At 42.1% G+C, this 15,655-nt stretch overlaps 1 protein-coding gene across 4 annotated transcripts in view; it reads left to right on the top strand.

Annotated features, from left to right (window-relative positions):
• Window positions 1–15,655, top strand: part of NTRK2 (neurotrophic receptor tyrosine kinase 2) — a 277,184-nt gene that overhangs the window by 66,131 nt on the left and 195,398 nt on the right. For all 4 annotated transcript variants that reach the window (XM_075128680.1, XM_075128679.1, XM_075128681.1 and 1 more), the window contains exons 11-12: window positions 4,630–4,730; window positions 6,173–6,272. In XM_075128680.1, the coding sequence (XP_074984781.1) occupies window positions 4,630–4,730; window positions 6,173–6,272 (201 nt within the window). The remainder of the gene's footprint in view (window positions 1–4,629; window positions 4,731–6,172; window positions 6,273–15,655) is intronic.

Genomic DNA, 15,655 nt, shown 5'->3' with positions numbered 1-15,655 from the left:
CTGAAGTCTCTGGCAGCTCTTTGTTAGCATTTGACTTAGCAGGGGCAACCATTAGCATTCTTACATGTAAACAGCTAGGATAAACATCTCTTGTCTGACAATCAGTTTTCACTTTTGTTGGTTGCATACCTTATGAACATAATTTTCAGTATATATACATAACTCTTTATATAGTGTCTGTACATACATTTCACAATGATATTGATGACCAGACAGGCTTTTTTTTTTTTTTAATTAAAGACCTCACATTACCCTCTTTACTAGAATGTAAATACCAGACTCAGGGGATAACAGGAATCCCCTATCATCCCCTCTCTGCCCCTTTCCAGTTGGCACTAATTGATTCCTGGGTCACAGTAGCAGTAAAAGGAAAAAAGTTTGTACAAAAAGTCAGATTCTGAGAGCTTGCTCCTGCAAGGTACTAAACACCTTCTGTAAGTTTCTGAGTGCTATCAACTCCCGTTAACTTCAATGGATGACTGGGTACTCAGTGGCTCACAGGATTAGGCTCTTCAGGAAGGAGTAGGCATATACTGACACTTGGATATGTGATGGAGGGGGGAGAGAGAGAGACCACCATATGGGGATGATATTAAACTACAGATTGGTAGATGTAAATTTGAAAGCTAATAATAGGGATAGTTGAGCAAGATGCAAAAGGGACACCTCTTAACCCTACTGAAATAACATGGAGTAGAGGGACTAACCAGGAGATGGAATGGAAAATATTTTCAGTTAAAAAAAACCTAAGAGTATCTCCACACACCCCTGCATGCCTCAGAGATTTGTGATAGGTTTTTGCAGCTCTCTCTCTGATAGTCAGACTGTGGTTTTGGTGCGGGTGACTAGTGAGACAGCACTTCATAGGCTTGCCAGATCAAGGTCTACCAATGAGAGGCAAAGTGGGACACTTACGCTACTCCTCCCTGGGCCTTGTGTTAGTGGTTGAGCCAGGCAGACTGGCTGGGTGGGGCTGAGGATTTTGTGTGGAGAAAGCCCTTTGTGGGATGTGGTCCATCCCTCTGGATTTAGCTCTGTGCTGCATATGGTAGTCCCCAGCCTTTCCATTAAATGTTTTTAAAACAAATGCTTACTATCCAAAGGTTAGAACTTGGAATACAGGATGTCTTTTTGGCAATAATATTTGGCATTTACATACCATTTTACATGTTCAGAGCACTGCACAAACATTAATTCTTTAAATAGTTAATCTTCCCAACATGTCTGTGGGGTAGACAAGGAAGTATGCCAGATAAAACCCCACCCACTGCAGTGTCACAAAATGGTTCTATTAGGTTTGCAAAGAGTGTGCTCATTTTATGCTGACACTTTGCACTGGTAAATGACTGCAAATGTTACAGGGCAGTGAAGAATCAAGTCCTAAAGTTTCAAAGTCCAACTCAGTGGGTGAGTCAGAGTAAATGTAAGTGCACATGGAACAACATACATACTTCTGATAAGTCCCTCAAGATACACTTTTGCAGGCCTTCTGATATGTAGAAGGGTAAACTTTATTGGCAAATATTGCTCGCCAAATTCTGCCCTTGGGTACCCGCAGGTAATTAAGGACAAAATTTGTCCCTCTGAAAATCTGATGGTCATATTGTGATATATTTTGGTATCTATGAATGTGTATTTTACCTTGCCATTGTGATTAGTTCTTGTATTATGAAAACAGATCCAAGAAATTAAAGTGGCCCCTGCAATAAAACTAGAAGAATAAAAGGGGTAAAGCTTCCATAATAAAGGCATTGCCAACAATTTCACTTCTAGAGAAAGCCAGCTGCTATAGCCACAAGAACCTAAGTACACTTAGACTTTTCATGCAGCAACAGATTTAGGTACTGTTTTCAGAAGGGGTAGGTCAAACACCCCCACCACTTTGTAATGTGGCAGGACAAAAGTGTTAGTGACATTAACTGCCAGCCTCCACAGCACCTCTTGAATGCCATATTGCTTGCGCAGATGGGGAATGCAGGCAGGGCCAAGGTGTAGTCGGTGTAATATGAAGAATGCTGTCCCCTTGCCTTTCTCTACAGTTTGATGCCTGCTGCAGATATGTAGCTGTAGAGAAGGGCATGGAGGGGAAATCACCTTAAGGCAACATTATGGTTGAGGTTTTAAATGTTAAAGTCAGGAAATTACAGTGAGTCTCCTGAAAGCACTGTAAGGGTATGGCTACAGTTGCAGATGTAGAGTGCTGTGAGTTAAACCAGCCCTCAGAGAGCGCAGTAGAGAAAGCGCTGCCGTGTGTCCACACTGTCCGATTCAAGCGCACTGGCATGGCCACATTAGCAGCTCTTGCAGTGGCCACAGAGAGCAGTGTATTGTGGTAGCCATCCCAGCATGCAAGTGGCTGCAACGTGCTTTTCAAATGGGGGAGGGGTGGGGTGGAGTGTGACAGGGAGTGTGTTGTGTCTATGTGGGGGGGGGGGAGAGCATGTCAGCATGCTGTCTTGTAAGTTCAGACAGCAGCAGATCCCCCTCCCCCTGCCTCTCAAGCAACATTCCACACTAACAGTTGCTTTGTTCCAGAGCAGATAAACAGCCGGCTGTCAGAAACAGAGCTTTGAAAGGGCATATCTGCATTCCTGCAGCCAATTCCAAACAATGACAAGAGTGGCCACTTGATTTAAGGGGATTATGGGATGTTTCTGGAGGCCAATCAGAGCACAGTTATGCAACACCTCGTTCACACTGTTGCTGGGGCTTTTCAGCCGAGACAGCACCAAGCGTTCTGCTTCTTGTGGAGGTGGATTACCAGGAGGGCTCCAGCTGCAGAGTCCAGGTGCTCTAAGTGCCTTGCCAGTGTGGACGGGTTGTGAGTTAGGGCACCCAGTGCTGCTTTAATGCGCTCTAACTCGCAAGTGTAGCCAAGCCCTAAGTGAGCCACTTTGCATGCAGAATGGGTATTATCTATTACAGCTGGACTAAATCCTGGCCTTTGGCCTATTATAGTGCAGACCTAGGAGAGTCAACGTGGTCTGGCTGGGCTGCTTTATATCAAAATAACCAGATGTTGAGCTGGTGACAGGGAGAGCCATGTAGATGTTACAGTACCAAAGAACCCAGCCCCCAAATAATGGCCATAGATGAGATGCAGGATGCTCTGCAGCAAGGAAGTGTGTGTGCACGCGCTCATGCATGAAAACTGAACGTGCGCATGCAGCATGTTGCCAGTGTTCCCAGCTAACCTCTCCAAAATGGCACTGAGCGCCAGGCGAAGATAGGTGTATTAGAGTGCAGATTCTCCCCTCCCTTGTGGCAGTTTTGAGGACAGAAACAGCACTAATGATCCTACCCCACTTTCAAATTCCATTTATAGACTTTTGGCATTGACATTTCTTCTTGATTTAAACAAAATATAAATTGGAAAAACAATTGTGATGGACTGACTGTACATTTAAATAATCACACTAGAATTACAATTGCAACAACTGTACTGATTACATTTTATTTGAATGTTTCTCTCTCACGTGCACACACATTTTAGTATGTAATCCTAGAAATAGATGCAGCTTTGCATTTGTTTTGTATTTAGTCCTTGTTATCTTGGAATAATGCTGGTGGAAAATCCTGCATTTGATAAATCCATTGTGCAGTTTTCTAATAATTATAACTTTGTTGGGCCAAAGTCCTCTTTCAGTAGAGTTATTCTGGATTTATCCATTGGAACTAAGAGTAGGGTGTGGTCCATCACATCTGAAGAAATTAATTTAAGAAATGTCTGGCGCGAAAACTTTTTCAGGATTAAGTCTATGGCAAGTTAGCAATTTGGAACCTAAAATGTTCTTGAGTTATCCAAGTACACAGAATAATGTGTTTAAATTTTTTTGACATGAGACGATCTGTCCCTTCACACTTTGATAACTCAAAGCTAGCTAAATGGGCTTTTGCCAAAATCTCAAAAATAAATCGCAGGATAATTCTACACTACAATTAGGAGTGGTCCCCCTGTCTCTACCCCTAGCCTGGATAGACCAACTTGCACTAGAGTGTGCTAAAAATAGCAGGATAGATGTTGCAGCATGTGTGACAGCTCAGGCTCTCAAGCCCACCTGACCCCCTGGATGTAAGCTTGGGTTCTTATCTCAGTCTTCGCTGGAGCTGGAACATCCATACTGCTATTTTTAGCATGCTAGTTTGAGCCAAGCTAGCAAAAGTTTATTTATCTGGGCTGGGAGGCTCAGTTCCAGCTGTAGTGTAGACATACCCCAGAAGTCCCCAAACTAATTTTTTTAAAAAGCCTCTTCTTTGGGCTTTGGCTGAGCATAAGGCTAAAACAGTTCAATCTTGAGGGCAGTCTTTGGTTTTTAGTCACAAGCACCCAAAACCAGGTTCATAGTAAAAGTCCTTCCTTAACTTTTAACTCTGGCTTCCCTCGGTAGTATATATTACAGCGTAGATCCATTCTCTGAAGTTTTACATAAGCAAAACTTACACGGTTAAAAAACACCGTCTGGAGCAAATGAAGCTTTTGGCTTTGTAGATCTCCCAACAGAATGCTCAGTTGATACAATAGAAACAATTCATCTTTTACAAGGAACTCAAGAGTCTCAAATGTTTCAAACATTGCAGTATTATAGTAACTGAAATAATGATGACAACCTTTTTTCCCCCCTCCCTAAGATTATGAAACCACACCTAATGATATTGGGGACACCACGAATAACAGTAATCAAATCACTTCTACGGATGTTTCCAACAAAGAGAATGAAGATAGCATCACTGTAAGTATATACATTGTTTCCTGGTTTGTAATCTTGGCAGACTTTCTGACTATAGAACTGATGAAGCTGTGATGGGACACTAAACTAACAGTGTACCAGAGCTGTTGCTAGAATTGTTCAAGATGCCCTTTTCAAAAAATGGGTGTGGGGGGGAAGAGTGAGTGACTTTTCATCTGAATAAAGTGGATCCTTAACTTGTATTACTTTTCTGACCAACTCTTAGAGATGATCTGTCGTGCCATGTTGTTGTTTTTCGTAGGACCTAAAATACAGTAATTTTATTTACAAAGTAAGAGATTTTCACATCCTTAAAATTCAAGGTAATTTGAAAGGCTCTCTCACCGGATTTATAAATCCGGTAGTCAACTGCCGCTCGTAGTGAAGTCATGTTATAACGAAAAATCAAATTAGAATTCTGTATTTTAGCACCATTTTTCATGGGGTTGTCATTAAAGGATAACATGGAGATTTTTAGTAGAAACAGCTAATTCAGTGGGCCTGACTATCTACTTCCTTTCCTCTGTGTAATCATTTATACCTGCACAAAGTGAATGTAAAGCACTGTCATTCTGACTGCTTAACATTTAGTGTAAATTACTTCACAAGATAGAAGGCAGTGAAGAATTGCACCTTGTGCATGCATACATGATACATGAATGGGAGGGAGAATTGTGAGCTATGGAAGACTAGAAAGTGGTGGGTGGGCAGGAGCTACAAACTAGATATTGCTTCAGTACATACAGGGTTTTTTTAAAAAAAATTAAATATTCAGGAATAGCTCAGGAGATAGAATTGAAGGAGGAAAGAAGTTCAGGATTTTAAAAAAACTATTAACAATAGATATGGGCCAGTGGGAGTGATCTCAAATCAGTTCCCCCATTCTGTTCCTGTCAGTTAGGGACATCAAGGCCCAAAGTAGGAGCTGAAGTTCAGACCTGTAGGTGTGGGTCTGGGGCAACAAATCTCCATGAGCATTACTTCAGAGAGCCCCTCCCCTCCTCTATCCCCACACTGTCCCTTGTGGGACTTGTGGACAGCCAGGACCATCTCATAATCTGCAGAATCCGGAGGGGTCTGTGAGAGGACGGGTCCATCTGTGAAGAGGCTCTGTGCTGCACAGTGGCTTTGGTTCTGGTTTCCTTGTCAGTGGCTGTGCCCCAGGGGTACACTGTGTCAAAGGTAGTCGCGCCTCAGGCTGTATTATCTGTTCTGATAAAGCTCCATAGGGCTGCAGGGGTGGATGGCATGCAGTCTCTGTTCTCTGCAGGGTGGGAGAGAGCCTACATAATGGTCCCCTCTGTGCTCTTAGATCTGATTGTCTCTTTTTTTTCCCTTTTAAAGAAAACTTTCCCTAGTTTGATTATTCTGAATAAATGTTGATTGCTTTTGAAGACATTTCATCATCATGCAACAGATTGAACTGTTCTTGCCGTCTCTTTTAGGTGTATGTTGTGGTGGGGATTGCAGCATTAGTGTGCACTGGCCTAGTGATAATGCTCATTATTCTGAAATTTGGAAGACACTCCAAGTTTGGGATGAAAGGTAAGAAGTGTTGTTTCTTATAAGTTACCTTAGTTGTCATAGGTCTGACCAACACACACCACATGCCTCTGCTCCTGAAGTACCGATGATAAACTAGAAAGAGTGCCCTCGCATATCAGTCCATGCCTTTGAACAGTAGGCAAGGAGCTGGTCAGAGAGGGATAAATACAGAAATAAAGGGCCTTGAACCAAACTCTGATCCAAACACATGGTTTTAAGCAATCACCTGTTCTCTGCTGGCCTGATTCCCCCCCCCCCCCCCCACCACCACCTGAAGTCCGTTAGTAGTACCTTATTCTGCAAGACCAATGGGACTATTCATGGGGTAAGATGTTACTCAGTGTAAGATGGCAGAATCTGGCCCCAGAAAAAAGAAATTTGCTCTGATCTGCATAGGATTATTAAAGCCACACTTGGTAATTCAAACTACAATTTTGGAAGCAGGTATCTGTTAGAGCTGCAACAACTGGGGTACTGCTGCAAGTGCTTCACCGTCACATTAGAGTTTGCACTGCAGTACCATGCCATAGGAAACAGTACTTTTTGAAATGGCAGTCAGCCCTGTCTGAGGGGTGATGAGTGTGAAATTCTGAACCTTTTATTTTTTGTTTAAACCTTCAGTACTAGTCCCTCTGCCCATTTCTGGAGATATTAGAGGAGGTGTGTTTTATAAAAAGAACTTGTACATTTGGTGAGGATAGGTGATCAGGGAGTATTTCACTGTGGACCAAAGGGTGACCATGTTTTGTTCTTGGGCTGAGGGTCTGTGGAGAGGGTGATAACTAATCCCTTAGGCTCCTCATCTCCCTTTATCTTTCCTGGGACCCCAACCACACTGGCAATGCCTTTTAATGATCCCATAAAAACTCATTCATGGTTTGTGGCTCTGACTGGGCCCTGACACTGAGCCATTCAGATCTGTCTGATGTACCGTCAGCTCTGGGATTCTTGAGGGGGAGAATTCCTAGAGCAGCTGAGACTTAAATGGAGAAGAACTGTGGTCAGTGCAAAGCAGCAGACATACGGCCTGAGATGATATACCTCCTCCACACATGCCTGCATGCTGTTCCCAGTCTTTGGAATCCTCAGGGGCGTTATTGGGGATGTGAAGCCTGAAGGACAAAGCTGTAAAGTTTCAAAGGGTAGACAGAGTTATATTGGACTGAAAGAAGGTTTGGAGTATGTTTTCTTTTATGCTGGGTTGCATTAGGAGAGAACAAGAAAGCCGGATCCAAATTGTAAGGAAGGATGGTGAGATCTCTGGCATTTGGATTCTAAAAGTCTTCGTGGAATAGCACATTTATTATGTTACTATTTGTCCATACTAATGTCTGAAGAAGTTCTTTACTAGCAAGTTATATCTCCCGTCTGGGAGAGGTGAGAAAAGTTCATTTATTTTCAAAATTAGTCAATCTTGTCTGATCTGCAGTATGGCATCAGTGCTTTTCTAGCTACAAACCTGCCTAGAGCATGTTTGTGTACGGACTTCTTTCTTTGTGAGTCACTGAGTAAAATTTTGAAACTGCAGCAACTTCAACATGGAGTTTATTTTCATTTTGTTAATCAAAACAGTGAGCAAACTATAGCAAACAGTTCTGGATCCTAAGCACAAATGCTTACTCCTTCGGGTACACTCCCTCAAATGTCTGTCCCTAGTAGGGACTTTTACTCTGAGGATTAATTTACTGTAAATAAATACCAATTGATAGATTACACTTTATAATCATGAAATAGTATCATTAACTGTAAACAAGTCCTTGAAGGTCTGTGTCAGAAAAGGACCACATTCTTCAAAGTAAAGATGGCCCTGAATTGATCCATGTATCTTCCAACTTTGAAGTTTTGCATCTAGACCTGAATTTAGGAACTTGGGTTTATCCTTAGCCCAAAGCTCCAGAGACACTTTTTCAAATTATTACCATTATCATCATTATTAGTTTGTGTTACACTAGTGCTTAGAGGATCCATCAGGGATCAGGTCCCCAATATGCTAGATGCTGTAAGTGTATGTAATACAAAAAAAGTATCTGCAGCAGAGAGCTTGCAGTCTAAGCATATGATTGGAGACAAGTGACGATAGACTAGTTGTGGGCTTGCGGGGGCAAGGAAGAAAGGTAACAGTGGAGAGATTCTATTTTGTACAATAAGCACCAGTCACAGTATACTGTATTAAAAATTTGAAGCTGTCATGTAAACAATAGAACCAAACCTGCTGCTCCTGAAATCATTGGGTGGTTTGCCATTGGAATTGGCCCCAAATGAGGAAAAGTCAATTTACATTACATGGTGCATTTTAATCCATGTTTTATTTGGGCCAAGAGGAAATATTAAATTTGCTGTGGAAAATTTGTATTTAAACACGGCAAAATCGTCCTTTCAAACGAATGTCTTCCCAAGTGCTTCTGTGAGCATTTTGCATTCACCAGAGAGAACTTCCTGAATGATACAGGCCAGGGATACACAAAGGGTTTTTACTCCTTTTTCTGTTATCTTGAGGGAACACACTGCAAGCTCCTCAATCACCACGTCATTCAACATTCTCTCCACCCTTCCTCAAACAATAGTCCAGAAAAAAACAACCCAAAGCAGGCATGTAGTTAATCTTGATAAAGAGCAGAAAGGAGAAGTAAATGATCCTTTCCAATGTAGCTAGCATCTGCAAATGGGGATAATATATTCCACCAAATGTCAGAGGTACCAGTCCAGAGTAAAATGGTGCATGGAGTATGGCAATATTTCCCCATGAGGAGTGAAATTCATGCCTTACTTGCAGTCATGGCACGTATCAGCATTTCCAGTGCAACAGAATACACCTACTCTACTCAGGGCTAAAGTTGCCCTGGCTTTGTCTGTGCAAGGATCATTCATATCCAACTCACTCTGTGCCCTGGCTCAGAGCTGGAGGCAATCACAGTCAAGAAACCCAAGCATGCTGTGAGACTAGCTCTCAAGGTGATGCTAGCCTCCTCATAAAGGGACAGAAAGGGGTAGATTGGGGCTTCCCCCGGTCCAGCAGTGCTGCCCACACCCAGGGGAGCACATGCTGAACACTTTCAAAGACTGCCATGGTGATCACGTTCCTCCTGATCTCCTAGGTGTGATTTGTGCCTGCCTGATGTGCAGGGCTTCTGGGAACTCCCACTGGGCTAGTTCTTCTCCGAACACTCCCTGTGCACCATAGCCAGTGGCTTAAAGCCATAATGTATTGCTCAGTCTATATCTAGTCGTGTCAGCAGAGTTTTATAAAATAACTTGTATTTGGGTTTCTCATTTGGTTTTACATAACTGAGAGTGAGGCGATGGTGGACAGGAACATTTTTGGTGTTCATGCCATGCTGTTACTTTTTCAGATTACAGTAAGATAGCTCTGCGGTAGACTTGAGAACCTAAAAAACCCTCTCAACCACGTAAGTGAAGTGAACTGTGGTTGAAGTTGGGGCTTGTATTGTGTCGTAGTATAGCTGCCAACTTTGGTCTTATTTCTCCTTCAAGTCATGTCCTACCTCTTGGACTATGGGAAGGTGTTGAGTCCTAATGTCCTGATGATTAACTTCAAAAATTAAAAGATATGGCTGCTTGGCATTCTGTTCTTGAAGCTCACACAGTATAGTCAGCACTGCATGCCAGATGTTAATATTCTTCTCTCCCCACTACGACTCTGAACTTTCAAGTGTATGGAACTTACAATACTAAACGTGTAAATGCACTTATATCTGATAAAACCTATGTGCGTTCTCTGTTGTAATGGCCGTTTCTTTTGGTGATGGCTCTAAATGCGATTACCTTTGTCCTAGACTTCTGTACATTTTCTGAACATGGGGCCGAGACCTTTGGACACATAGGGTTATAGTGTAGCTGAAGAAACCTGTTGTTAATTTCTTGAATATATTTATTAGTGGGGTCATCGAGATTTGTGCATTGGTCTTGTGCAACTTCTTGGTTTGCATGCTTGCTGGAGGATGTGAAAATTCTTGTGGTAGGTGTATGTCTGACTATATCCATCTTCTAAAACTGGAAGAGCACAAGGGTCCTAGAACAGAGAGGGCTGGAGTGAGTTCATGAGCCCTACTGAGGAGATTTATGGAAGAATACTTCTGGCTTCCTTTCAGTCTACCTGCACGATTGGAAGAGAAATACAAGTGAGGTGACCAGCTGGGAAAGAAACCCATTTTTAATTTTGGAATGGTTAATTAGCATCAACATGACACTGAGAGAATGGAAGAGGAGGAAGAAATCTGATGGAATTTGGTGATTAAAGCCTGAATATAGGCAAAAACTCAGAGGGTCACATTTGAAACAGCATAATTCGATTCAGAAATAATTCAAAAATAATTGCCAATTTGAACCAAAATTAAGCGTGTTTTTTGTACTGGGAGGAGCTGTTAGCAATAAGAAACATAACAAGCTGAAGAGGTGTTCTCATTGCAAAGACAATACTTGGGGTCCCTAATGCTCTTTGCTTTTTAAGAACTCTGGGGAGGGGGAAAAAAATAATTAATCCCAAGTACTATGAGAATTGCTCTTTGGTAAAGGCCAAATGGGACTTTTATTGGAACCAGAAAGGGGGTGAGAAGGGGAACCTCTTAAGAAAACAACAAATAGATTCTGACAAAACTTGAGGGAAGCATGTGTATGTTTAATTCCTTTGAGGCAAGGGATATTTGTGTGTGTGTGTGTGTGTGAAGCTGCTGTCAGTGCTTTAAGATTTGTGCTGTAATCCAAAGAAAAGGGAATAAATTGAGTCTGAAATTCCTATTGTACTTAAGCCGTGCTGGAACAGTTCTCAAGTCTGAGCTTGGTAGCACACTCTCCAAAGGCTACTTTTATTCCTTAAGATACCTCATGCATCCTAAACAGGGAATGTATTTTTGAATGATTTTTATACTCCCATGAGAGCATGTATGGAAGTCTGCATTTGCAGTCTGAACAAATAACAATATGCATCAATTTCATAAATAAGTCAATGACCTTTATATAACAACTGATTCAATTTATCCATTTTTTTAAATGCTGGACCTTCAAGCTCTTGCAAGTAGATTATAGTGGCTTCTGTATGTAAATTTGTCAAACAGTCTGTCAGGCTTGTTATGTTTTTTCACTAGCTTGACTACAACAAGACCAAGTCCAACAAGACCTCTCATATTTTGTGTGTCTGCCTGCATATAGGTAAAGAACATGTTTCTCTCATCTATTTCATGGTGGTTTTTTTCCTGAGTAACTTCACCAACCCTTCTATACAGACCTTGAGCATTCTTTACAATTTTTTAAGTTAAAAAAAATCTTCTAAACAATATTACTATCCACTGTCTTAAACTTTCTATCTTTCACCAGAGTATATTACTTTTCCTGACAAACTCTTGTTACATTTTGTATTTCAGTTTAAAGATAATACAGGAGAGCACAGCTAGAAACTTGGCTTTGGTTGTGACATGTTTCACATTTATCTTATGATATTTTAGTTTGAGTAAAAAATACTGTGCAACCATATGAATAAATGAAGCCTTAAATCACCAATATTGTCATTCAGCACTTGTGGTAACAGCTTCTCTGACACAATGTATCATCCATCCATTATAGTAAGAAGTCTTTAACCCTCATTTGCCCAGCTAATCAGATTTATGACTTTAAATAATGGGGCATTTGGGTCAGGTTGGGCTGCTTTGTCATTCTATTCTGTGTATGTGACAAATTATGTGTAGGCTCAAAAGTTTTTGCACATTCCTGTGGAAAGAGCATCATTGCCAGGAAGAGGGGTCTCTTATCCCCTACTTGTCTGTGAGCAGAGAATGTGGCAGATGCTCAACTGTGTTCTCCGTTTGAAAGTATTTCACTTTTCTGTGCATGGCGGGGGGTAGAGGGCAGAGTCACAGCAGCATGTGACTTCAAAATATCTTTATTTCAAAATAAACTCTGTATCCTTTACTCTGGTTTGTGTTCTTGAGAGTTGAGAATGTGCTAAGCAAGTGGATTAAAGGACTGTTAGGGAAAAGGGGAGACATACAATTTATTTTTATTCTACCCAATATTAATGCAACCCTGGATCAAGCAATTGTGCTCCCTATGAACTAAGGGAAGAATCTCAGGATTACAAGGAAGGTGCTGCTTTATGTAATTCCTTCTTGGGAAAGACCTGTAATTTACAAAACATAATTAGGTTTTCAAGCTCTTTATGTATCTATAACAAGCCTTCAAAGAGCCCATTATGGACACTTTCTGTCTTGTATGCCAAATAATTTAGAAGAACCATGCTCAAAATATGGGAATTAGAGGCAGGACATCTGGATTTGTTTCCCAGGCCTGATACAGATTTGCTGTGCAATCTTCATCAAGTCACTTAAACTTTCCATCCCTCTGTTTTCCCATCTATGCTGTGGTGGTGGTAATGCGGACTATACCTGCCTTACAGGGGTGCTGTGAGATTCAATCCCTTTAATGACAGGTCTTTAAATTGCTTTAGTATTATTTATTTCTATGACTGTTAACTAAAATGGACCGGAGCAGATTTAACTGAAGATGTATGGTGGCGATGAGATTCGTAAATAAGATTTAGGAAGAAATTTAACATGCTCAAATCTGTGATGTCCTTGAGGTCACATGTGTAAAAGCAAAGGAAGGGAGCTGGCTGACATCAACCAAAGATTGGATGATGTTTTACACCATTGTTCCAATGCCACCTGTGACACTGACCACCACAGTGGCCTTGGGCAAATTGTACAAACTATCTGCCGCTGCATCACCCTCTGTAGTGTGGGGATGGTGACATTTATGGGTGTTTTGGAAGATTAATTTGTTAATGCTTGTAAGTTGAGGATGCAAAGTATTGTACGGCAAGAGTGCAAAGTGTTGTTGTTATGAACTGATCCCTAGCAAAAATGTCATATGACAGACTTTACACAGATCTCTGGCCCATCAACCATTCTATAAGGCTATAAAGAAGCCTTTTTATGCAGGCATAGCTCTCCCTCCACTAGCAAAGTTGCTGCCCTAACATGCCCTCTCCTGGCTGGGTGTGGCATTGCAGCATCCTTTTGCCTCAGTTGCCCCCACTGTCCTTTGGTCAAGTCTAGCCATAAGTGTCCTGCTTGACCACTTTACAGAGACCTGCCCCTTCTGGGGCCATCGTTTGTTTTTCTTTTTTTCTTTTTTTTTTTTTTTAACCAAAGTCCAACAAAAATGTATACAAAACCAAGCCGTCAGCCTACTGGGGCTTAGCTGGCAGCCACCTCGTTACCAGCATGTCTCTGCTGCTCTATGTCTTGATTAACCCCACAATCTAAGGGCTCCTCCCCTTACACTGGGGTGCAGGCAGCTCCTCAAGGCTCCCATCTCAATCAACCCTGGAGAAGCCTGTCTGGTCTTTATTCCTTTCTCCTTCTCAGCCTTCTTTTAAGGCTGCTTCCCAGAGGGCATTTTCTACCTCCCTTTTTGGGTCTCTTCCTGATCTCTATACTCTATCTCTTCACAGAGAGTGACTGTAGCATTTCTCCTTACTAGCAGCCCCCTTCTGCTCTGAACTTCCTCTGTTTATGGTAACCACTCAGCTCCTTCCCAAGCTGGGACTAATGTTCAGTTAAGTGTGGCCCACCCTCCAGGGGCAGCTAGGTAGCATAAATGGCCTCTCAGGCCCACATTAACCCATTCAGGGCCTGCGTGGGGTATGCACCCCATCACACCTTCTCTTCACTATTATGGCTTATTGGGTTAAATTCATATTCCTCAAGACTGTGTGTTTCTTGATTTTGCCCACCACTTCTGCTGCTTTAGCTTGTGGGTCTGGTACTATGATGGCAAGTTAGATAAAGAGCTTGGCTACATTTGCAAGTTAGAACACATTAAATCAGCCCCGGGTGCCCTAACTCCTGAGGTGCCTGCACTGACAAGGCACGTAGAGCGCCTGGATCCCACGGCTGGAGCACCCTGGTAATCCACCTCCACAAGAAGCATAGAGCTTGCTGCGCCCTAGCTGAAATGCCTGGGTGTCAGTGTGGATGACGTGTTGCATTACGGCGCTGTGATTGGCCTCTGGAAACATCCCATAATCCCTTGAAGTCAAGTGGTCACTCTGGTTATTGTTTTGAACTCGGCTGCAGGCATCAGATATCCCCTTTCAAAGCTCCATTTCTGACATCCGGCATGCTTATCTGCTCCGGGACAAAGCAAACCATTACTGTGGAATGCTGCTGCAGCAAATGTAGGCGTTTGTGTATGTGTGTGAGAGAGAGAGGCGGGGGGTGGGGACTGTTGTCAGGGTTTCCCCCTGCCACTGTCTAAACTTACAATACAGCATGCTGACACACACTCTACCCCCCAAAACACTGTGTCTCCCCCCACATACACCCTGTCACGCTCCACCCCTCCCATTTGAAAAGCACGTTGCAGCCACTTGCACACTGGGATAGCTACCCCCATGCACTGCTCTCTCTGGCATTGCAAGAGCTACTCATGTGGCCATGCCACTGTGCTTGCAGCTGACCGTGTGAACACACGGCAGTTCTTTCCCTGTTGCTGTCTCTGAGGGCTGGTTTAACTCCCGGTGCTCTACGTCTGCAAGTATAGCCATAGACAAAGTGCAGCTAGATGAAGAAAGTAATGAAGTGCAGGTTCCTAAAAGGAACAGCCTTGTGGATTACACTCAACACATGGCAGAAGGGAAATTATTAAGTGATTGGGAATTTTAAGCTATGGAATTGTAAATGGCATCACAGAATATTGTCCAAGATCTCCATGCAGTTATTAAATTTAAAATGTAGTGGTAGAGACGTGCAAATATTGGAATTTTTTTTGTTCACTGGCAATTCTGAAAAATAGGGGAAAAACTGGTTTCAGGTCAACCTCACCCCAGTATTTGAAATCTTTGTTGAATTGAATGAGTTAAAAAAAAATTAATTTCAGGTCAAATTAAGCTGAAAGGTGTTTAAATTTTGACCACTTTAGAGGGTTTTAATTTTTTAAAGTAAAATTATAAACCAAATTTCAAAACTGTTATTTCAGATTGCAAAAATTGAAACTTTCTTCATTTTAGACTTTTTGAATTTTTTTAACACACTTAGGCAAAACTGATAGAAACATGAAATGTTTTGGCATCGCTGAAGTTGCATTTTGTACAGAAAAAAGTTTTGGCCGCAGAGTTTTGCTCAGCACTACTTAGTAGTAAGGACGGATATGGAAGGAAGATTTATGGCAGCTAGAAAGGACTCAATGGTCAAAGGTACTGTATAGCTGGATATAACACCAGTGAAATGCTCTGTGCTCTGTTTGGGGTTATAGGTAAAATATATTAAAACCACATGTATACACACTTTCTTCTGAAGGCAGCATACGAGTGGATGATTGGGGCAGGGGTGCAAGCATATGGGGGATGCGTGAATACACATTGAGGTTGC

The sequence above is a fragment of the Caretta caretta genome, chromosome 5, assembly GCF_965140235.1.
Source record: "Caretta caretta isolate rCarCar2 chromosome 5, rCarCar1.hap1, whole genome shotgun sequence".
Classification (NCBI taxonomy): Eukaryota; Metazoa; Chordata; order Testudines; family Cheloniidae; genus Caretta; species Caretta caretta.
This window is presented reverse-complemented; position numbering and strand designations above follow the sequence as displayed.